Below are 25,164 nucleotides of genomic sequence, written 5' to 3'. Positions count from 1 at the left end.
CTCTGTAGCTACAGGGCCAAATAGGGACTGGGTTCTTCTAATGGAATCGTTTTAACTTAGAAATTGGACACACACTGCTTAAATACCTTTATTGTTTTTTAAAAATTATTTAGACATTGATAGCTCTGCAAAATACTTCTCCCATTGCAAATCTTCAAACCCTTTCCACAGGTCTTCCATAAAGAAACAAAATATTCATACTTTGCGCCCATTCAAATCTAATTTTTAAAAAACATTTAAGATTCAAAATCAAGTATTTTTCTTTCCCAGAACTTGTTAGTAATTTAAAACCACAATGTAACATACTTAATGGCATTTCTTTTTTTAAAAATTAGCTTATCAGTGACTATTTTATGAGGAAAAAAAAAATCCATTCAAGGCCTTAAAGAGAATATCAATTCCCTGCTTCTGAAAGCAAATGACATTGAGAAACAGACCCCTCTGTCCCTCTGGAGTCTGGCTTCAACACTGCTGACAGAGCCAGTGCACCGACTGACTTCCTACTTACTATTAGGCATTGTCTACTTACTCTTGGACTGCAGCTGAAATGCTAGGCAATCTTTAAAGGGATGGGTGGGTGGGGGAGTAAAGCAGGGCATGGAGGGCCAAGGCTGGCCACAGCAGTGGAGCCTTCTGAGTGGAGGGTAAGACCAGCCAGACCTCTAGTCCCTGCCTGGGGCTGGCTGGCTAGAGTAGAGAACAGTAGGAAATTTGCAGTCCGTACTGATTTCTCAATGTTAGATACAAGTGTCAGTCAAAGATATTGCACACAGTACCAGAGGCATGTAAACCACCAAGACAGTTTGGGAAAGAGCTACAGATGGAGACAAGTCCCCATAGGTCCTTCAGGGACAGAAAAAGAAAAGTCATTGTCCATCAGGTAGGAGTTACTAAGTGAAACATGCTTATTCCTGCCCAATGCTCAGGGGCAGACTTCTAAGCAGCAAGTCTTCAGAAGGGTCTGAAGGCTGCTAAAGGCATCCTTACCTCATTTTTCTAAGAACAACTGGAACACTTCTCTAGCTAAGAAAGAGAAAGGAGCAGGATGTGGTGGCTCAAACCTTTAATCCTAGTACTCCAAGCCGTCAGGTGGGTCTCTGTGAGTTCAAGGTCAGCCTGATCTACATAGTGAATTCTAAGACAGCCAGAGTTACAGTGAGAACCTGACTTCAAAGAGACCAAAAGAAAAAGGGTGTGTGTGTGTGTGTGTGTGTGTGTGTGTGTGTGTGTGTGTGTGTGTGTTGTCCCTATGCTACAACCTGACCTGCCCAGTTTACAGGAGAAACTGTTCATTCATGTGCCACTTGAGCGACACACAAGCCCTAGTTTCAGGGTGATGCCACCTACTGCCGAATGATACTTGCATGGTATACACAAGGGTTGACTGGCATGGTCAGAAGGACAGCAGAGGAGTTGAGTATGTGCTGCAGGGAGAATGCCAGCATAGTCCCTCAACCTCCTTCACTCTTCAGTGCTGTCCTTTAGCTTAACTGAAGTGATGGTGGGCCAGGAGTGTAAGTCAGCCATTTGATGCTCAGTTGAATTTTGATGTCTTTTGTTTGGAGATGAAGTCTAGGTTCACCTGAGAATGACCCTAACTTCTGAGTAGTTGGGACTATAGATAGGTGCATTACCATACCCAGCTTGCTTTTCAAAGGTAAGGAGCCATGTGATTCAGCATTAGCAATGGATGTGAATTATTTTTTCTACTTAAGTCTTGGGGTTTATTTTTGTGGTTTCTGGGTTTCCCTGATTTTACTGACTGGGTAAGCGGTACTCTGCTCACAGTCTCAGGACTACAGATATCACAAGGACCTGCTGGTTCCTTTCCTCCTCCTGCTCTTTTAAGGCTCCCCGAACAGTCAGGATTAGTAACATACAGCACAGAACATGGACAGTCAACCTGCTGCTACCCTTGGCGTTCCTTTATCCAGCACTGGGAATGGAAGCAGGGTCCTCAAATGTGGCAAGCTAGTGTTCTATCAGCTGCACTCCCAGCCCTGATGCTGTATTTACTTTAAAGCTTTTTCCTCTTGTGTTTGAACCTGTAAACCACCAGAATTCCCCAAAGCCCTGACCTTATCTGTGGACTACAACTGATGCCAACTTATCAAGCTTTTGAAACATTTAGAAAAACCAAACCAAACCAAACCAAACCAAACCAAACCAAACCATTCCCCTCCCCCACACTTTGGCACACGAGCCTTGAGTTATTTGAGCGCATTTATCTTTCCTGCCCACCCCATCTCAACATTTCAGTCATCCTTTCCGGAGAATGGAGACCCTTCTGCCTTTGGAAAAGGTTGTCATGACACACTGATGTTTTGAGTAGCAAAAGGAGGAGGCACAAATGCTCAGCTGGCCCCGGAAACAGTTCTTGTGTTTAGCACTGTAATTTATGCAATGCTGAGAAACTTTTGTACCAGATGACTTGTTTTAAAACTGCTGGTTGATTAAATATACATATAGACATAGATATAAAAATCACTAAGTCAACATTTGCTGTTTTCAATGTGAAAACGATAAAATGTAATTCGGAATAATTGTGCATTTGCTATAGGGTCCTTGTTAAAGGTACCATAAAAATAATAATTTTGTAATAAAAAACTCTTTTATTTTAGTATTGCCCTCAAGTTCAGAAGTTTGGAGCAAATGTACTGAGAAAGCAGTTTGGGATCTACTCCCACCAGGGATCTGGAAGCCTTAAATTTAGTGATCCCCGACAGCAGGCCCAGGAAACCTGACAGCCATGTGCGAGTCTTGCACTGTGAACAGTACAGGGCTTAGCAGAGCCACCGGCCCCACAAAACATCCAAACTGGAATCAAACGCTGATGAGGCACACCAGGGTCCCACCTCATTTCATTGGTGGTAGATGCTGGGCCCAGCCAACTCCTCACATAAGAGCTCTGGGGCATAAGATGCTATGCTGGGCTCTGCCTTTCCTTGGGCTACCAAACAAGCAGCTGGGGAAGGAGCAGGGCCTGGGTGGGGACCACTGAGCACCAAGGCTGAGGTGACCCAGGAGCTGACCTTCCTTCCACTCGGCACGAGGTGGGCCGAGGACAGATGGCATTTCTTTGCTGCAGAAGTGAGCTGTGCAGGAAGGAAAGTGCATTTAAGGTAGCTCAGAAACATGGTGACCACAACGCCGCAGAGAGGAAGGTGGGGGGGGGGGGTTTGGACAGTTCCCTCTGCCTGCCTGCAGGTTGGCTATGCGCCTTGGGTCCTGTTAAATTAACATTCATGCTTTCTGATGAAGTCTGCTCATGAAGAAACAGGAACACACCTCTCCTGGTTCTGGCAGGTACATAATTTCCTTGGCAAAGCTCTTTGTTGCCAAGTTCAGTTTTATTTGGCCGCTGTTCTGAGCCACTGTCACCGGAACTCGTAGATGGGTGCACTGTGTTCGGGAACATGGGTCAGGTTGAGGGACTGATACCTGCAATGGGGAGAGACAGGACAGAGTTTTCTGGGGATCCTCAACAGAAGAGGCTGGAGAGCTCCACCCAGAGCCCCTGCCAACTATACTCATAAACTGAGGTGCTAAACCATTTTCAGTTATGCATATAAATGTAGGATCTCACTGGGCAGCAGTGGTGGCGCACACCTTTAATCCCAGCGCTCGGGAGGCAGAGGCAGGTGGACTTCTGTGTTTTAAGTCCAGCCTGGGCTACAAAGAGAGTTTCAGGATAGCCAGGACTGTTAGAGAAACCCTGTTTCAAACTGCTCCCCTACCCCCAAGGAAAAAAAATGTCAGGTCTCATTATGTAGGTCTAGCTGGCCTGGAACTCCCCATGTAGACCAAGCTGACTCACAGTGATCCATCTGCTTCTGCCTCATGAGTGCTGGATTAAACATACTAAATATATGCCTCAATTTTGTTATATTAGTATGTGTGTGTGTGTGTGTGTGTGTGTGTGTGTGTGTGTGTGTGTGTGTATACATACATCATGTGTGTGCTTGGTGCCTGTGGAGGATAGAAAAGGGCATAAGACCCCCTGGAACTGGAATTAAAGATCGTTAGGAGCCACCGTGTGGTGCTGGGAATTGAACCTAAGTCATCTGAAGAGCAGCAAGTTCTCTTATCTGCTGAGCTAGCTCTCTAGGCCCCCATTTTGTTATATTTTTAAAGATTTATTTATTTATTTAGTACACAGAAGAGGGCGCCAGATTTCATTACAGATGGTTGTGAGCCACCATGTGGGTGCTGGGAACTGAACTCAGGACCTCTGGAAGAGCAGTCAGTGCTCTTAACTTCTGAGCCATCTCTCCAGCCCCTTGTTCTATTTTTAAAATGAGGTCTCGCTATTCAACCCAGCAATCCATCCCCTTGGCTCAGCCTCCACGTGGCTGGAACAGGAGTACACCACTGTGTCTGGCTCCGCTAACTCATTTTATAATTTTTATAATGCCAAGTTGCACCCAGCGAATCTGTTCCCCTCTATTCCTTTCTGTTGCTCCACCAGTACCATGAATAAGAACCGTTCTTAGGTAAGTTGCTCTAATCATAAAACAACTATAACACAGCTCACAAAAATAGGACCCTGAGGCCAGTCACGGCGACACAAGCCTTTTTATCCCAGCATGGGAGAGCAGAAGCAGGTAGATCTCTACAAGTTCCAGGCCAGCCACAGATACACAGTGAAAACCTGTCTGAAACAATAACAAAACCCTGAGTCCGGCCTGGACGTGCAGGTCTGTAATCCTAGCTACCAGGGAGCCTGAGACAGGAGGATAGCAAGTTCTTGGCCACCTCAGTTCATGGTCACCACAGTAAACTATGTCTACAAAGAAACAAATGTAGCTCAGGCTCTAGGTTCACAAAACAGAAGCCGAAAACTAAATAAGAAGAAGCAGGACCCTGCTGGGGGTTGGTAGTTTAATCCCGGCACCGGGAGGCAGAGGCAGGTGGATCTCTGTCAGTTCAAGGCCAGCCTGGTCTACAGAGTGAGATCCAGGACAGGCAACAAAACTACACAGAGAAACCCTGTCTTGAAAAACCAAAAAAAAAGCAGGACTCCAATAAGGGAAAGATGGGGCTCATCATCTTTCTCCTACTTGTAATTCTGTATTTGTGTTTAAAGAATACCAATATGTGATGTTGTAGGACATACTTCATGCATAGCAAAGAATATTCCAATTCTCATTGCACCCAAAGAGACAATGGAGAGAAGAACCTCACAGCTTGCCATGAGTATCTACCCACTCCCCGTTGCTTCTCACTTCCTGAGATGTGGCTATAAGGCGAGATTGCCAGGGGGACTGGGGGTATCTGTTTCTCTCACCAGTAGGTAGTCTCAGAGGATCAAGAAAGAGGTGGACAATGCCCATGTAGGGTAACTCCTGGTCCATTTTATTAGTGTCTGGAAGTTAGCTCTTCCTTACTTGCCTCACATAACAGTGAAGAATAGAGGGAAAGCAGTTTAGTTTTAATATATATTTTCAAATATAGGCTGAGGATGTAGCTTAGTAGTGGAGAGCCTGCTTAGCATGCACAGGGCCCAGAAGAAAAAAGAGAGAAGCATAAAAAAAGAGAGAGGAAAAATCAAGAAAGGACTACAAGGCCAGTGAAAAGACTCTGGTAATGGTGCCATGGAAGCCTGGACACCTGAGATTTAACCCACAGAGGTAAAAAGAGAGAACCAAGTCCACTAAGTCGTCCTCTGACCTCCACAAGGACACAATTATACATGCATACATCATATGCACACACACATAATAATAATAATGTTTTTTTTTAGAAAGGCTGACAAAGACTGGAGAGATGGCCCCGCAGATAAGAGCACTAGGGTTTGGTTCCTAGCACCCGTATGACAGCTCACAACTGGTTCCAGGAGATCCAGTGCTCTTTTCTGGCTTCCATAGACACCAGACATGCAAGTGGTGTACAGATACTATGCAGGCAAAACAACTAGACGCATAAAATTAAAAAAAATTTAATTTAAAAAAGGCAGCAAGATGGCTCAGTGTGAATCTGGTGCCAAGACTGAAACCTGAGTTTGATCCCTGAGACTCACATGATGGAAGGAAAAAGCCACCATCTTCTGTTGTGGCATATATGTTACCACACAATATATACACCTACCACCCTACCATACAAAATGAATAACTGAGGTGTTGGAAAGACAGCTCGGTGGTTACAAACATATATTGCTTTTACAGAGGACCTAAGTTCTACTTCGAGCACCCACACTGGGCTGTTCCCAACAGCCTGGAATTCTGGCTCCAGGGGATCTGACCTTTTGCAGGCATCTTCACTCAGATGCAAAGATGGACAAACAAACAATAACAAAATAAAACTAAATCTTTAAAGAAACGACATCAAACTCCAAAAGGACTATGCACTAGTTGCTAGGAATGTGCAGCATTAAAACTATAATGAGGCACTTTTCATGCCATTTTGGGCAACTATAGACATGCTAGCATGTGCTGGGGGATGACATGAAAAACTGAAGCTCTCAAGTCTTGTTGGTAAGAATACCAAAAGGCATTGCCTCTGCAGAGAGGTTGGCAGTTCCTTAGAATGGTAAATATAGACTTTAGCATCTAACCCAGCACTTTTACTTGTATGTATATGCCCAAAGTAGAGGAAACAGGAACTCAGAAGCTCACACACCTACATTCATAGCAGCACTACTTTGATCAGCCAAAGAGGAAAGCAACCCAAGAGTCCCTTCACAGACAGAAGGATGGACAAACAAATGCTGCACAGCTATGCAATGGAGAATTTGGTAACAAATAAGAGCTCCAGCCTAATAACAGTGGTTGTGCTGGCTAGTTTTATGACAACTTGACACAAACTAGAGTCATCAGAGAGGAGGGAGCCTCAGTTGAGAAGATGCCTCCATGCGCTCTGGCTGCAGGCAAGCCTGTAGGGCTCTTTCTTCATTAGTCATTTATGAGGGAGGGCCCAGCCCATTGTAGGTGGTGCCACACCTGGGCTAATGGTTCTGGGTTCTGAATAAGCCAGTAAGCTATAGTCCTCCATGGCCTCTGCCTCAGCTCCTGCTTCCAGGTTCCTGCCCTGTCTGCCTCTGATGATGAAATGTGATAGGGAAGTACAAGTGAAATAAACCATTTCCTCCCCAAATTACTTTTGGTCACAGTCATCACAGCAATAGAAACCGTCATTAAGATGTGGTGCACACTTCTAACTCAGTACCCAGGAGGCAGATGTGGGGAGTATAAGCCTGGACTATATAGTGAAACCCTGTCTCAACCCAAGAACAATTCCCACACATGTGGTGACAGGAGCGATTCCTCAGAGCATTCTGCTAAGTGAGATGGCAGACACAAAGGCCAGAGATTGCAGGACTACAAAAAGGTTTTAAAAATTCACCTGAAAACACAATTACTGAACGCCACCAACAAAGAATTTGAATTGATCTAGGCTAGGATCACTCAGAGCCAGAAAAACAACAACAACAACAACAACAAAAAACTGAAAGGAAACTGGGTTCCATTTTATCTATCTATCTATCTATCTATCTATCTATCTATCTATCTATCTATCTATTATTGATTGATTGCCAGAACTGAGGACCGAACCCAGGGCCTTGCGCTTGCTAGGCAAGCACTCTACCACTGAGCTAAATCCACAACACCCCCCATTTTATTTTTTAATCTTTCTTGTTTGTTTTTTGAGACAGGATTTCTCTGTGTAACAGTACTGGAACTCATTTTATACACCAGGCTGGCCTTGAACTCACATAAATCTGCCTACCTCTGGCCTTCCAAGTGCTGGGATTAAAGGTGTGCACCACTATCACCCAATTTTATTTTTTTAAATTTCATTTAACTGTTTATGTGTGTGAGCCTGTATGAATTTATGTGCACTACATGTGTACAGGTACTTGGAAGAAAAGGGCATGAGATTCCCTGGAACTAGAGTTACGGACAGTTGTGAGCTGCCATGTGAGTGCTGAGATCTAAACCTGGGACCCCTGGGAGAGCATGAAGTACTCCTAACTGCTGAGCGATCTCTTCAGCCTATAGTGTTCCACTTTCAGAGAAGAAATAAAGTAGCCTGGTATAGCTAACCCTCACAGTACAGCAAGGAGGCACGAGAGTCCCCTAAAAGATGGCAAAAGCCAGCACGTGAGGTAGCCTTCTGACCACACATAGCCTTGGAGAAACATAAGACAGGGAGGTGAACTCTCATGGCTTCTACCTCACCAGATCAAGTGCATGAGAGGCAGTGCCAGCTGGTAGCTGCAAAGGTCACACTGTCTATAAGAGACTGCATTAGAGTTACTGATAAATTTGTGAGGAATAAATATGAAATGACCAGAATTGAGGCAAGCATTCCTGAAAATGTAAGATTGCCAGAAAGCATATACTGGGTGCTCTTAGTGGTAGAACAAAACACTTACCTAGCATGTACAATGTCCTAGGCTCCATCCCACATAACACACAGAAAGTTGTATTGCTAGTGTCTATATGTGTGTGTGTGTGTGTGTGTGTCTGTCTGTCTGTCTCTCTCTCTCTCTCTCTCTCACACATACACATACATTTAGAAATAAGGCGGGAGAGATGACTTAGTGGTTAAGAGTACTTGTTGGTTTTGCAGAAGATTCAGGTTTGGTTCTCAGCACCCACATAGTGGCTCACAACCATTTATAACTCTAGTTCCTGAGGATCCAACGTCCTCTTTTGATCTCTGCAGGCACCAGGTACACATGTGGTATACATATATATGCAGGAAAAACATTCATACATATTAAATAAAAAGTTTAAATTTTTTAACAGTATTTAGAAATGGTATCTTTACGTAATATCCACTTTCATTTCATTACTTTACTCTCTAGGTAAGAGTCTCTGTTCTATGTGAGATCGTCTAAATGATGGTACACACGGAGTATGGAATCTGGACAGAGGTAGACTGAGAGAATCTCTTTCAGATGTGATGGCTGGAGTTGAGAGCAACTTTTGCTACAGCACCAGTCTCAGGGTCCTTACCATTCTGAACTCCTGTGGTAGTAGTAGCCCTCTATGGAGGCTGCTGACTTCTGAAAGCAGATGTAATAGAAGCCAGCAAAGGAAGCACCGCTGATGTCTTTGATTGTGTGGTCCGGAACCAGGAACTGCTCCTGCACGCAGATATGGTATCAGTTAATACCTTCCCTTGCAGTAAGACACCAGAGCATTCTAAAGACTGCTAGGAAAATGTCTCTGCCTGGTTTGGGGGTGCTCATATGTTACTGCAGTATCCTATCTACCTCACAGTGTCCATAGGATCAGCTATTTAGAGGAGGGATTATCCCTGGAGATCTAACAACCCATCAATATACTTTCCTCTGGGTCTGCCTACCTACCTCTTGAAGACCACTTGACAGAACAACTGGAAATAGATTCCAGTCTCGTCTCCAGGGAGTGTCCCTGGGTTCTGGGACACTCCCTCTAATAATGAGTCACATCTATTGCAGTCTGTGGTCATTCTGAGGTGGGTCCCTGTGACACCTCACAAAGCTCCACCCTGGTCAAAGTCACAAGAACAGCAGCACCATTTGTGTGCCAGGCACACTTCAAAGTCAGGCAACCTGTGAAAGGCTCCTGTTCTCCGGGAGATGGGGTCAGAAGCCCCAGGGCTTCAGGTAAACTAAAATTCCATGGGAGTTACTCTAAGAGAAATTGGAGACAACTCCCTGGTTTAACCAACTGTTTTAATTTACTTTCCAGTGCTGGGCTGAGACCCAGGACTTCGTGTATACTAGACAAATTGTCCTACCAAACACTACACTTCCAACCCTTTTTCAGTTTGTTTTTTTGTAGAACTCATATATTTTTATGTGCACTGGTGTTTTGCCTGCGTGTAACTGCCAGATCCCCTGGAACTGGAGTTATAGATGGCTGTGAGCTGCCATATAGGTGTTGGGAATTGAACCGGGGTCCTCTTGAAGAGCGGCCAGTGCTTTTAACTGCTGAATCATCTCTCCAGCCCCTGCTCCAGTTTTTTGTTTTTTGTTTTTGTTTTTAAATGGACACTCTTTTCTGCCTTATTCAACCTTCAAAGTATCACTTTAAAGTTTAATAGAGTCTGGCTCAGTAGTAGACCACTTACTTGCCTAGTGTGTGCAAAGCCTGAGTTACAGCCTCAGCATTGGAAAAAAATTAATCAAAACATGAGTGCTTTACAGGGTTAGCGGGCATGTTTCCCACTGTACGGCAGGTTGGGGAGGGAGGCTCATTATGTGCTGGATAGCAGAGTGGGCTGGAGATGGAGGCTCAGTATACACTGGATGGCAGAAGGGGCTAGAGAGGAAAGCTCACTGTGTGTTCTCCTCAGCTGTCTACAGAGGAAATGATATTCTATTTCCCAAATGACCAGCCACACAAAGTACAGATAGCAAATGACCACTTTAGATGTCTGGTCTTTATAAAATTTATAATGTGCTGTATTCAAATAGATTTTTTTTTTTTTAGTGATTTATTTTATGTGTATTGGTGTTTTGCCTGCATATACATGTCTGTGTGAGGATGCTGGACCCCCTGGAACTGGAGTTACAGACAATTGTGAGCTGCTATATGGTACTTGGAATTGAACCTGGGTCCTCTGGAAAAGCAGCTAGTGCTCTTAACCACTGAGCCATCTCTCCAGTTCCCTCAAGTAGCTTTCTTTCTCCTCCTGGACCAGGCAATGGGGACTTGAGGTGGACAGGTGTTCCCAAAGTCCTTTTCCCAACTTGTTTCATGGCTTTGCACTCATGTGGTTGTGGACAGCATACTGCCCCAGCAGGGACTCTCAAGCAGAGGCCAATTCACTGACAGACTGGAGGGAGCAAGGGCCAGGGAGAGAAGGACTGGTGCTTCAATCCTGGCCCCCCACTTCCTGAGCACTGGGTAAGGATGTGGCTGGAGAGCAAGCACTCTGACGGCATTGAACTGTGGAGGAATAGCATGCAGTGATGACTACGGTCAAGGACAGCTGCCCCAATCCCTGGAGCACGTGGATGACTCGCCCTGGAGGGCCACAGGATCCTCAGGCAGGAGAATGAAAGGAAGAGGACTGGGTCAGGGTGCCTACTGGCACAAATATGCCCACTGTCCACTAAACAGCATAGCCACCTTACTCAGGTGTGCTCTGGAGCCACCACACAACTGCTGTTTACAAGTGTGTGGGGCCCTGCCATGAAGACCCACTGTGACAAATGTGTAGCACCCTGCCATGAAGACCCACTGTGACAAATGTGTAGCACCCTGCCATGAAGACCCACTGTGATAAGCACCTGGCATGGTGGGAAGGCATAATCTGCAAGAGAAAGTATGTCTGGGTGCTCTAGGGCCTGGCATGTGGGAGATGGGGAGATGGCCTGGGCAGAACTTTACCTTCCACCTCATGAAGACATAATCCCCATTTTTCAGTTCTTCATAATCAAAGTCATCCGAATTAAATGATTTCGCATACTGATAAAAAGCCAGAAACTTGCCCTAAAAACAAACAAAGAGTTTCAGTGAGCCATCCTCATGAGGAAAGGTGGGTGCCTGAGCCATGATACCTGGAAAGCACAGCTAAGCAGACAAGGCACTACTAGACTGTATGCCAGTGAGCATAGCCAGAGGAAAAGATAAAAGGTGGGAATGGGCACTAGAACACCCTACTATCAGAACATATAAGGTCAAATGGATTAGTGAGATTTTGGCAAAGAATCAGAGTAGTGCTGGGCATGGTGGCACACACCCTGAATCCCCAAACTCAGGAAGTAGGTGGATCTCTGTGAGTTTGAGGCCTACCTGGTCTACATAGTGAGTTCCAGGACAGCCAGGGTTAAATAATGACTCTGCCTCAAAAAACAAAAACAAATAAAATACAGAGGGCAAGGAGAATCATGGTGGGTCCCAGCATTGAGGCGGCTTGAGAATCAAGAAGTCAAGGTTATCTTCAGCTATATAGGGGGAGTTAAAGCCAGCCTAGACTACATAAGACTATCTAAAAAACCAAAATGGTGCTGGACACGGTAGTGTGCACTTTTAATTCCAGGGCTGGGGAGGCAGAGTCTGGAGAATCTCTGAATGGATGTCAGCCTGATCTACATGTCAAGTTCCAGACCAGCCAGGGATGCATGTAGAGACCGTCTCACCCAACAAAAGACAAACAAACAAAGGCCCGAGGAAGTGGCTCAGTTGGTCAAGTACCTGCTCTGTCAGCACAAGGACCTTGGGTTTAGATGCCTGTTGCCCACAGAAAAGCCAGGAATGGTGATGTGCTCTCAGCTTAGTGAGACCCTGCCTCAAAGAAATGTGCACAACTATAGAGGAAGATACCTGGTGCTGACTTCTGGCTGTATGTACACGCACACCCTCCACACACATATCCAGATACTTTTTTAAAAATGTGTATAGACATAAAAATAAACTGAAAAACAGAGAATAGGACTGGGGAGTTTGCTCAGTGGTTAAGGGCAGTTGTTGTTGGTTCCCAGCACCAACATACATACATGCAAGCAAAACACTCATACACATAAAATAATAAATCCAAAACAAAAACAAAGTCAATTTGAGTCACTTTGTAACAGCATGTGAGAGCTAGGTGTGGTAGTGGACATATATATAAATAACACATACATACTTGGGAGGCTGAGACAGGAGTATTCCAAGTTCAAGGCCTATCTAGACAACAGATTGAGAACAAGTGCCTGTCCAATCAGAGAAGAGTGGGTAGAGGAAAGCCAGTTGTTGTGTCGTGACGTCGGGTTTGTGCCAGCTACTCAGGTAGCAATCGAAAAGGGGTGATATATGCATATGTAGTCATCTCTTGGTACCTGCAGAGGACGGATCCAGGACCCTGTACAGACACTCAAATCCCTCAGATAACATGCCTCGATCTGTATACATTATCCTTTCTATACACTTTCAATTGTCTCTAGGAAACTGGAATGCGGTGTGAATGTTTGTAGACAGCGGTACTGTACTGTGCAGAAAAAAAAAAAAAAGAAAATAACTTGTGTGTGCTGAGTAGAGACACACTTTTTTCCTCTTTTTTCAGTTTTTTGAGACAAGGTTTCTCCGTGTAGCCCTGACTGTCCCAGAACTCACTCTCTGTAGACCAGGCTGGCCTTGAACTCACAGAGATCTGCCTGCCTCTGCCTCTTAAGTGCTGGGATTAAAGGTGCGCGCCACCATCTGTCTTTTCTTTTCTTTCTTTCTTTTTTTTTTTTTTTTTTTGTTTTCTCGAGACAGGGTTTCTCTGTGTAGCTTTGCACCTGTCCTGGATCTCGCTCTATAGACCAGGCTGGCCTCGAACTCACAAAGATCAGCCTGGCTCTGCCTCCCGAGTGCTGGGATTAAAGTCGTGCACCACCACTGCCTGGCCTAACATTTTCTTGTACTGCATGGGAGAATCAGTGAGTTACTGTCTCCAAACATTTCCAATCTATAGTCAGTTGATCACACAAAGTGCAAACTCATGGATACAAAAGGCCCCAAAAGAGGGTCAAGACAAAGTATGTGTTTTAGTGCTCTGCATTGTTATTACAGATTTTTCCCTTTCTAGTTTGCTTTTCAAATATTTTCAAATAAGCGCATACTTTGTAAGAAAACATCTGAAAAAAGGCCAAGGTGAAAGATGAATATACACAGGAATCAAAGCACTATACTATAATTTGATATGTTAAGTCACAAATGTTGTCATGAAGATATGAAGAATATGGAAGCCCCAGCTTTAAGTGTTGCTAACAGGTAAATCTGAGGGTGCAACAGCATGTCTGATTCTAGACTACAACAGGAAAGTGTTTATCAGGTAGCAGAGGTAGTTTATCCCACACTGTGAACTCAAGGTAAACATAGCAAGACCTTCTCTCAAAAATCAAACCAACTAGGCATGGTGGCATGGACCAGTCACTGCAGCACTTGGGAGGCTGAGCAAGAGGGTCACTGAGGATTTTCAAGCCAGTCAAAATACACACACACACACACACACACACACACACACACACACACACACCTCTCCACAATGATTGGTGATTGGTGTTTGGTGTTTCAGGACAAAAACAACAAAAACTTGAAGATATAAGATGGGTAAAGACCCAAACATAAACCAGAGAAAAGACCCCAGAGCAGCCCAGGGCAGTAACTCTAACTTGTTCTGATCTGCTCACCACTGGGGAATAAGGGCATTGCACATGTGACTGGTAAGGACAGGGAATCTGAATTTCTCAAGAGTGTCTGGATGGTGTGTAGGTTAAGTTGATTAGGATGGACAGAAAGAAGCAATGCACTCTGCCCTTGCTGGGCTCCGTGAACAACGTCCCCATTGGGGGCCATCTAGAACACAAGAGGCAACTGCTACTCACTTCAAGGGGTTTCACCACACAGAAGTGATTAGAAAGGAAGAGTAGATAAAAGATGGCAGAACAGGGACATTGCCCACACAGTGCCGGGCACACAACTGAAGGACTTCTCATCACCTGATATACATGTAGGAATGGGTTCTGATTAACTTCTGCTGGGGACCAGGGCCCCAGGTCCAGGCCTGTCATTCTCCAGATGTCTCCTGTTGCCCAGGGCAGAGCACAGCCTTACTCACCCAGTGTTTCCGATCGACATCTTCATCTGCGTCCCACTTACGAGTTAAGAAAGGGTGTTTTTTGCTTATTATTTCTCCTTCAAAGAAGGTCGTAAGGGTTGGATATTCCTACAGCAAAAACAAATGAGACAAGCAAGACATTAAATGTGAATTTCTGTTTGTTTTTGTTTGCAGTATGAAGGGATCTAAACCCAGGGCTCCCCACACTCCCCCTAAGCCACACTCCAAGACACTGAATAAGCATTTTTGTTTTGTTTTTCGAGACAGGGTTTCTCTGTGTAGCTTTGCGCCTTTCCTGGAGCTTGCTCCATAGACCAGGCTGGCCTTGAACTCATAAAGATCTGCCTGCCTCTGCCTCCCAAGTGCTGGGATTAAAGTTGTGCGCCACCACCGCCTGGCTGAATAAGTATTTTTCTTGGTCCTGTTTATGGGACCTAAGACCTCAGGCCACCCAACACATGCTCTCTTGCTTCCTGCCTATTTCATCTTTCAGAGATAACCAATCTTGCTATAACTTCTTTCTTTCTCTTTTCTTTTTCCAGACAAGGTTTCTGTGTGTATCCCTGGCTGTCCTGGATCTCACTCTGTAGACCAGGCTGGCCTGGAACTCACAGAGATGCACCAGGCTATGGAAATAAACCTGAACTCAACTGCCCAGACAGTGAAGGGGCTCTGAACTCCGGAGACTTTGCCAGAGCAAAGAGCTCCACTTCGCCCTTACCTGCTATGTTCTGGCCTCTTAGAAAATAATTTGGATATTGTCTACCACAGTGAACTCTGAATACTCTACAGTCAATGCAGAGTATAGCTTATCATGCTATTTTCTAGGGCATACCCCCAGAAAAGACTCCGGAGCTGAGCCTCCTTTGACCCTGGCCAACCCTTCATGTGCCCTGAAGCTCCCTGGTTTCTCATTTATACCTATTTTTTCTTCTTCTTTCTTTTTTTTTTAAAGATTTATTTATTATGTATACAGAAGAGGGCACCAGATCTCTTTACAGATGGTTGTAAGACACCATGTGGTTACGGGGAATTGAACTCAGGACCTCTGGAAGAGCAGTCAGTGCTCTTAACCTCTGAGCCACCTCTCCAGCCCCTCTTTTCATTTTTTTAAAGGCATTTTAGTCCTGGCTGACTTGGTACTCATTATGTAGACCAGGCTGGACTTGAACTCAGGGATCCACCTGTCTTTGCCTCCCAAGTGTTGGGATTAGCCACCACTTCCTGGCTCCCATCCCATTTCTTAACCGTGAACTTTAAAAATACACAAATCTAACACCTTTCAAAACCTCAAACTCCTACACTAACTAACAATGCTGAGCTGGGTTTCTCATACAGGTAATGTATATATATACAGACTGAAGAAATGAGATGGGAGATTTTCCTAAATGGAAATCTAACTTACATTAAAAACTACACTAATCCATCTTTGGGAAGGACTATATAAGCCAGGAAGTCCACAGACTATTTCAAAGATTACACACCTCTTAAGACTTATTATGTTTGTGTGTGTGGGTATTTTGCCTGCACATGTATCTGTGTACCATGTGTGTGCCTGGTGCCTATGGAGGACAGAATAGGGTGCTGGATCCTCTGGAAGTGGAGTTACAGATGGTTGTGAGCTGTCAAGTAGGTGCTAGGAACCAAACCCCAGTCCTCTGGAAGAGCAGCCAGTGCTCTTAACTGCTGAGCCATCTCTCTAGCATTCTCCATATAAATTTTTTGTTTGTTTTTGTTTTTATTTTGAGACAGAGTCTTACTGGTTAGCTCTAGTTGGCCTGGAACTCACTATGTCCACCAGGCTGGCATTGGGAATTGAAATTAAAGGTGTGTGACACCACAGCTAGCTTCCATATATTTTAAACAGGAAATTATGCTTATGTTGTTTCCGAGCTTTACTATCTTTTCAGAATTTCCGCCTGTCTTAGTTACTGCTCTGTTGCTGGGAAGCCTCACCATGACCAAGGCAACTCCTTAAAAGAAAGCATCTAACTGGGGCTTTGTTTATAGTTTTAGAGGGTTGGTCTATGATCATCATGGAGGGAAGCAGACAGGAATGGTGCTGGAGAAGTAGCTGAGAGCTTTACATGCTGATCTGCAGGCAGCAGGCAGAGAGAGAGACAGAGAGAGAGAGAGACAGAAAGACAGAGAGACAGACAGACAGACTCAATGGGCCTGGTATGGATTTATGTTTGAAACCTCAAAGCCCACCCCAGCAACACTCCTCCTCCAACAAGGCCACACTTCCCAATCCTTCTTAAACAGTTCCACTAACTGTACCTGGGCAGACTACTTTGGAAGGACATGGGCCCAGTAAGGCCTCTCTGTCTACAGATCTGATAGTTGCAGAAAGATGAATTCCTGTGGGCTGGCCCAAGCACAGGCCATGCCGCACCCTCCCTCAGGGAAGAGCTTCCCTCAGTAGAGAGACTTGTTCTGGGAAGACCTCTTAGCCATCTGCACTTCTGTGTGCCGTTGTGCTACTTGCAATTTCTTAGCAGTTTCCTACAACCCAAGTGACTGGCTGTGGAGTCACTGTTACAATGTTCTAAACATTACACATTTTGTTAGTTTCTTTAAAGAGTTATGCTCTGTACTCCATAAACAAATGCACTGAACCTTATGGCATATATTGTTTTACTACATGTTTTCTCCTAGGACAATCAAAGCAGAGTTTTGTGGGGTTTTTTTTTGTTTTTGTTTTTGTTTTTTGTTTTTTTGGGTTTTTTTTTTGCTATCACTCTGTACTTCTCTGATGGGATGTGTTTCTAGAGATGGGAAAGATAACTTCTGTTTCAATACTAAACTTCCCAGGGCATCCTCACTCCAGCTTCTAGCGTAGACAAGCAGAAGTTGAGGCCCTGTGGGGCATCATAGTAGCACTCTACATCTGGGCTATATTCTCATCTAACACATACTTCAACATGCGCCCCACTTGGATGAGTTATCTGATGAAGCAGAGCAGTGGTTTTTCACTTTCCTTTAAGCAAAAGCTGAAAGGAAGAGACCTGAGAAATTAAAGGTCAGATCCAGAAATGGGCTGAGTGAGGTGAACAGACTCCCTTCAGCCCAGCTCTGTCCTGCTGGCCAATCAGGACTACATGAAGCAATAAAAGTCATGAAAAGAAGCAATGGGGCTGTGCCTAGACACTCCTGGCAAGGAACTCAGTGGCCAGTTAGGCATCCTTTTTCTTCCTGTTTAGCCACTAATGGAAGAGAAGAGATGCTCTTCTTTGCCTTCTAAATCTCAGGAGTCTTGAGGAGTAAGAAGCTGGACTAGAGGGCAGAATGCTCTACTGTTACTCATCACGCTGAAAACTGGACTCTTGCTTTTCATGGTTCCAATGAACCATAGGGTTTATTTATTACTTATTTGGTTTTTCTGAAACAGGGTTTCTCCATGTAGCCCTGGTTCTCCTGGAACTCACTCTGTAGACCAGACTGGCCTCAGATAGAGATCTGTCTGCCTCTGCCTCCCAGTGCTGGGATTAAAGGCATGCACCACAACTGGCTGAACCACAGAACTTAAATAACTTCAAAAACCTTGGCTCTTGTATAAGTGATGACTATCTCAAAGACTGTTAAATTTATGATAAGGGTGGATATTGTATCATTTCTTTATGCACATGTGTCTATGGGGTCCAGAAAAGGGTGTTAGAGTCCCTGGAGCTGGAGTTAACTGTGTGTGAGCTGTCTGAGGTGGGTCCTAGGAAGCAAGCTTGGGTCATCTGCAAGAGTAGCAAGTAATCTTAACTTCTGAACTACCTCTCTGGCTTGCTTTCCCTATTTTCCAAGACTTTTGTTTGTGTCTGTGAGAGTGTGTACGTATGTTTATATAGGTTTGTGTGACTGTAGGCTAAAATAGGGTATCAGCCATCCTCTTCTCCCACTTTCTACATAGTCCTTTGAGGCAATCTCTTCCTGAACCCAGAGTTCATGTACTTGGCTAGGCTGGAAGCCAGCAAGCTCCAGTGATGATTCAGTCTCTGCCTAAGTTGGAGGCGGGTTTACAAACGTGCACTAGAGGACTGGGGAGATGACTCAATGGTTAAGTAATACGGATTGCTCTTCCAGAGGTCCTGAGTTCAATTCCCTGGCTCACAACCATCTATAATTGTGTCTATAACTGTAGTCCCATGGGAGCTGATGCCCTTTTCTGGTGTGCAGACATACATGCTGACAAAGCACCCATATCCATACAATAATTACACCTTTAAAAAAGTACCATGGATACAGCTTGTTATGTGGGTGCTGTGATCTGAAATCTGGTTAGCAAGCACTCTTAGCTGCTGAGCTATCTCTCCAGTCCATATAAGTTTTCTTTAAAAAGGATTAAGACTGCATATGGTGGTGCATAGCTGTAATCTTAGCACGCCAGAGGCTGAGACAGGGTAACTCAAGTTTGAGGCCAACCTAGGCTATTCTGTCTCAAAAAAATAAAATCATAAAAAATGACTAGTCAATCACGCTGTGATCTATGAGGGTTGTGGGTGTAGCTCAGTGGTTGAGTTCATGCTAAGCCTTCGTTTCATTCAAGTTCCATACCCAGGACCAAAGGGGGAAAACTGCGACTGTGTACACTTGCAAATAGACAGTCAAAACTGCAGCATTATGGTCCACACAGTCAAAGAATTTCAACATGGGACTACTGCTCTGGACTCTCTAAGGTGCTAAACAAGCCACTACTTTCCAAACCCAGAACTTGAATAAGCACTCACCTCTGTAAGGCCTTTAATCTTCAGGTACCCACAAAGGTAAGAGTTACCCGTGTCCACGTGCTGCAAAGAAAGGATACAGTGTTATAAGCCCCTGGGGTGCTTCAGAAATCCTGCAGGGCCAGATCAGGGAGGCCTCGTGGTCACCATGTGCCTGGCAAAATCCAAGCCTCAGCTGCCTTTGGTACTTTCAGTTCTGATAATGAAAATTATCTCAGGGGCTGGAGAAATGGCTCAGTTGTAAGAGCACTTGCTGCTCTTCCAGAGGATCCAAGTTTAGTTGCCAACAGCCACATTAGGTGCCTCATGACCATCTGTACCTTTAGTTACAGGAGATCCATCACCTTTTAGCCTCCATTGGCGCCTTCATTCATGTGAACATACCCGTATGCAGACATACATATGCATAAATAAAAATAAATCTTAAATTATCCCATGTTTCTCTTACTTTTGCGAAATACTTCAAGTGATGAGCTTTTGGGAGCAGCCAGCCTGCCTACTCACTTCCTGTACATCTCTCACTCATCTTCAGTCTTTGCACATTGGCAGACACAAGGGCCTTCTCTACCTGTATACCCAGAGCCATCTCTAACCCCGAATGTCTTACTTGATCATTTCCAGCTCCCACTGTCTTGGGAGAGATATGCCTGCTGCTATTGACTGCTGTGGATATCGCTCTATATAAATAAAATGCTGATAGGCCAGTAGCCAGGCAGGAAGTATAGGTGGGACAAGGAGAGAATTCTGGGAAGTGGAAGGCTGAGGCAGAGAACCGCTGCCAGCCACCGCCATGAGATGATGTTGTAAGCCACGAACCATGTGGCAACTTATAGATAATAGAAATGGGTTGATTTAAGATATAAGAACAGTTAGCAAGAAGCCTACCATGGCCATATAGTAATATAAGTAATATAAGTCTCTATGTATTTACTTGGTTGGGTCTGAGCAGCTGCAGGACTGGCGGGTGAGAGAGATTTGTCCTGACTGTGGGCCAGGCAGGACCAAGAAAACTCTAGCTACAATTGACCCTAATCATCTTGAATTATTTCCTTATGAAATAAGCAGAACATCTGAGAACAGCATCTTATGAAGAGTTAGGAGGAATAAATTTTAATTATGAACCAAAATGCCACCCAACATATTGTGAATGTCGGCTTGGCCTATTTCATAAACAGACTTTTGTTTGTTTGTTTTCAAGACAGGATTTCTCTGTGAAACATCTTTGGCTACCCTGGAACTCCCTCTGTAGACCAGGCTGGCCTCAAACTCAGAGATCCACCTGCCTCTGCCTCCTGAGTGCTGGGATTAATACCTGACTTGGACTTGTGATTTTTTTTTTTAATGAGTGTTTTGCCTACATGTATATCTCTACACCATATGCATGCCTGATGCCTGTGGAGGCCAGAAAAGGATGCTGGATTCCCTGGAACTGGAGTTACAAATAGTTGTGAGCTGCCATGTGGGTGTTGCAACTCAAACCCCGGTTGTCTTGAAGAGCAACAGTGCACTTAACTGCTGAGCTATCTCAGTAGTCCCTGGACTTTTGTTTCTAATAGAGTCAGGAGACCAAGGCAAGAGGAAGGGGCACAGGAGATTTTAAGGCTTGGCAGCCACAGGTCATTAGTTGCTTAGATACTGAAGACTACTCAACAACCAACTTCTTTTTTTTTTTTTTTCTTAAACCATACTAGCAGGGCCTGGGGTTTGTTCTGGCACCTACCTTGTTTATCAGACCTCCCCATTATTAGTGGATCAAAAGCATGTATGGACCCTCATCACCTGTGAGCCATTGGTATAGGGTGAGTGACTGACTCAGTTCTGGCCAATAAGAATATAGTCTTCTGAGTGCTTAGGAAGGAGCACTAACATTTGAGGAACAAGTGTCTCTTCCTTTCCCTCATGGTTGGAACAATGACAAGCAGCATTCAATCTCAGGGCAGCTATCAAGAGACCAGAAAGAGACATAGACCAGGAAATGCTGAGGATGGCAGCCCAGAAAGATAGATGGAACCAACCAGGACCTGGAGCCAAGTAGTAACGTCAGATAGTAGATGAGACAGGGTCTAACATAGCTCAGGCTGGCCTCAAACTCACTATGCAGTAGAGGAAGACATGACTTCTGATCCTCCTGAGGGCTAGGATTTCAAGTGTGCACCATCATGCTTGGTTTATGTAGTGCTGGTGATCAAACATAGGGCTTTGTGCATATTAGGAAAGCATTTATCAGCTGAGCTACATTCCCAGCCCTGTGCATGCTATTTTGAAATGCAATCTAGATGCTTGGAGCTGGAAGTGCACCAACTTGTAAATCTCACCCCAACACACACACAAATGGGCAGAGTTTCAGAGTTCATGACTTAAAGTGACTCTAATTATGATAAACTCTGAAACTCCCTATTAACTTCTGAATTAAAGCAAAACAAAGTACAGAGGTACTGGTTATACTTATACACACACACACCCCACCGGAGCTGAGGATCGAACCCAGGGCCTTGCGCTTGCTAGGCAAGTGCTCTACCACTGAGCTAGATCCCCAACCCCATATGGAGATTTTTATGTTAAGCAAGGTCTCACTTCAAAAAACTATAAGTTTTATGCATCTATCATATTTGGAAAGGTTTAGATTTATTTATTTTAGACTATTTTTAATTATATCTATATGTCTATACACATGAGAGAGGTCAAAGGTGTCACAGCCTCCTGGAGCTGTAGTTACAGGAAGTTGTGAGCTGTATGACATGAGTGCTGGGAACTGAACCTGGGCCTTCTACCAGAACAGTACGTGCTCTTAACTGCTGAGCCATCTTTCCAGCCCCACCTATCAGGTTTCGGGATTTACTTTCATCTCTAAAACAAGTCAAATATTGAGGCAGTCCTTAAGAACTCAAATGAGCCCAGTCAGCCAGATGATGTCAGCACCAAAGCAATGAGGTTCCAATGCAGCCAAGAGGGCTGTCACGTCTTGGTACTGGCATCAAAAGTAATCCATGCCCAACTGCCTGAGTATTTCAGCATCTTCACTTGCTGCTAGTCTTAGCACTGGAATGAGGTAGCACAGCTCATTTACACTCACATGGTTCAGCCAAGATAATAATAATAATAATAAAGATTTTATTAAAGAATACTCTGCTCCTGAGGCCTTAAACTTCCCTTTTGTGGTTCTTATAGAACTCAGTGCAGTTTGTGGTTTTCAGAGCTAAAGGCTATCAAATGGAAGGAATACTTGCTAATGAGATTAAAAATTGAAGTGTAAATTGCTTCACATTTGCATTCTCAACAGTCAGAATTTCTATTTGGCCTCTATTCAACCACACCTTCCCCATTCTGCCCAAACTGATTTTGATGATGATGGGTGAACTAGAATTGCCCCACTGGCAACCAGCACATTCTCACCAACCAGGGAGCCAGCATTTCAATGTGGAAGATAAGGCAGATGTTTAACAAGGAGACCTCTCAGTACAACTACGTCTAACAGCTGCTCTTACTCCTTTCATAGAGACCTGGGCTTCACACTACTGGTGACTTATGGGATGGCATAGAGGGAAATAGTAAGATGTGGGAAAGATCCTGCATATTATTTCCAGGGACTCTGTTACACTAGAGTTTCAAAATACAAGGGCAGCAGTTCTCAACCTGTGGGTCGCAACCCCACAGGGGTCACATATCAGATATCCTACATATTAGTCACATTATGATTCATAACAGTAGTAAAATTAGTTACAAAGTAGCAACAAAAATAATCTTATGGTTGGGGTCCCCACAACTTTCAGAACTGTATTAAAGAGTCACAGCATCAGGACAGTTGAGAACCAGTGCTCTAGGGGTTGTGGAGATGGCTCACTTGGTAAAGTACTTGTTATGCAAGTAGGAGAATCTGAATTTGGATTCCTAGTACACATAGGAGCCAGGCGAAGTGGGGCACATCTGTAATCCTAGTGCTGGGGAGGCTGAGACAAGCCAACCCCTGGGATTCCCTGGCAGTTAGTCTAGCCAATCAGTGAGTTCAGGTTTAGTGAGAGTCCCTGTCTCAAAAAATAAGGTGAAAAGCAATAGAGAGAGGCACCTCATATAGACCTCTGATCTCCAGGTACATAAGCACACAAGCATACATGCACTCACAGACACATGTGTACACACCCCACTGTTCTGAAAGTATAGGAAAATATATACAACATCTTTGGGAACATTTATAGTAAGACTGTGAGATACCATCCTATACCCAACAGGACAACTGTAATTAAAGGAGTTTGTAAAGATGTGAAGAGATTGGAACCTTCATATGCTGCCAGTGGAAATGTAAAACAGTGTAACCACTTTAAAAAAACCACTGGTAGTTTCCTAAAATATTAAACCTAGAGATACTATAAACCCCAGTAATTCTACCTCTAGGTAGCTATATCTACTCGAGAAAGATGAAGACACATGTGTACATAAAAACTTGCACACAGCTGGGCTGCTGGTGGCACATACCTATAATCTCAGTACTTGGGGCAGCTAAAGTGGGAATGTCACTTGAAGTTAGGGATTCAAAGCTAACCTGAGCAATAGAGAGACCCACACCTCAAAACAAAAAAAAACCTGCATATGAATGTTCACAACAGCATTAGTGATAATAGCCCCAAAGTAGAAATAACCTAAAAGTCTCTCAACTGATCAATGGCTAAACAAAATGTAGGCAATGTTTTACAATGGGCAAGAACAGAAAGTAATGAAGAACTGACATGTGCTGAGATACAGATGAGCCTGAAAATGTGCTATATTAAAGAAGTCAGTCATGAAAGGAAAAATACCTGTGTGACTCTATTTGTACATGTCCATAATAGGTAAAAGGTAATTCATGTTTGTTTGTTTTTGAGAAAGGATCTCATCCTGTAGATAGTCTAGCATCCTCTGGCCTCATATTCTGAGTTTAGAAATTATAGGTGAATACTACTAAACCTAGTCTCAGAAGAGGTAAATCTGCAGAGAAAAGATTAGCCTAGGATTGGTGTGTGTGTGTGTGTGTGTGTGTGTGTGTGTGTGTGTGGCGGCTAAGGGGTATGAAGTTTCTTTTAGGAGCAATAAAAATGTTCTAAAATCAGGTGATAGTTGTACAACTTTGTGACTATCCTAAAAGCCATTAAGTGTACACCTTGAATAGGTAAACAGTATGGTGTGTGGATTACATCTCAACAAAAGTACTTCAAAAGAACAAGCAGGTATACTTTTCATTGATGACTTCAGAGTCCATGCCTTTAACTACCACGATATTCTGCTTCCTAAAAATATTTTAAACTAAACTACACAAACAAGAAAAGCAGGAAAGAAGTTGAGTTATGAAAAACAACTATTCTCAGAAGGCTGAGTCTAAGACTAGCCTTGGCAGGAAGACCAGGTACTGTAGCAATTCCCATGCCTCCACCTGATCATGACAATCAAGCTCATTGATCTAGATGGGGGGGGGGCATTCCTTGGCATGACCACCAGCTGCCCCCACCACTAGCCATTCCGCATAGGGATTTGGGCTACCTGACACCTGTCAACCACGTCCCAAACTCAGTCACAATTTCCACTGGCTCACAAGGGCACTGACAACTATAAGGTGGGGAACACCACAGGGATAGGAACAGACATTCCTTTGATACATAGTTGCTCTGCCCCAGCAGTTACCTAGTATAACAGGAACCAGCAAGTGGACATAAATTCAGGACCATTCAAAACATGACCCATGAAGGGATCTCACTTCCAGAATTTTATGATTAGTTGAATGAATTAAAATCAAACAGCCTGACTTTCTCATACTGTATTATCACATTTTAAGAAGGGAAAAAATGATTATCACAGTCAGTAGGTAATGAGGACTGAAATAGCTCAGTTTTCCAATTACAATATAGTTTATGACAGAACTCTATGGGACAAATTACATTTAATAAGAGCACCGTTTTCC

At 44.1% G+C, this 25,164-nt stretch overlaps 1 protein-coding gene across 1 annotated transcript in view; it reads right to left on the bottom strand.

The window, feature by feature from the left end:
* Positions 1-1,105: 1,105 nt before the first annotated feature.
* Positions 1,106-25,164, bottom strand: part of Gid4 (GID complex subunit 4 homolog) — a 26,011-nt gene continuing 1,952 nt past the window's right edge. Inside the window, exons 2-6 of the mRNA XM_036195034.1 lie at positions 19,242-19,301; positions 14,524-14,631; positions 11,328-11,429; positions 8,961-9,091; positions 1,106-3,441 (exon numbers count right to left, since the gene is read on the bottom strand). Of these exons, the coding sequence (XP_036050927.1) occupies positions 3,378-3,441; positions 8,961-9,091; positions 11,328-11,429; positions 14,524-14,631; positions 19,242-19,301 (465 nt within the window). The 3' untranslated portion in view covers positions 1,106-3,377. The remainder of the gene's footprint in view (positions 3,442-8,960; positions 9,092-11,327; positions 11,430-14,523; positions 14,632-19,241; positions 19,302-25,164) is intronic.

This window comes from Onychomys torridus, chromosome 8 (assembly GCF_903995425.1).
Source record: "Onychomys torridus chromosome 8, mOncTor1.1, whole genome shotgun sequence".
Lineage (NCBI taxonomy): Eukaryota > Metazoa > Chordata > Mammalia > Rodentia > Cricetidae > Onychomys > Onychomys torridus.
Note: the sequence above shows the minus strand (reverse complement) of the source record. Positions and strands in the feature narration are given on the sequence as shown.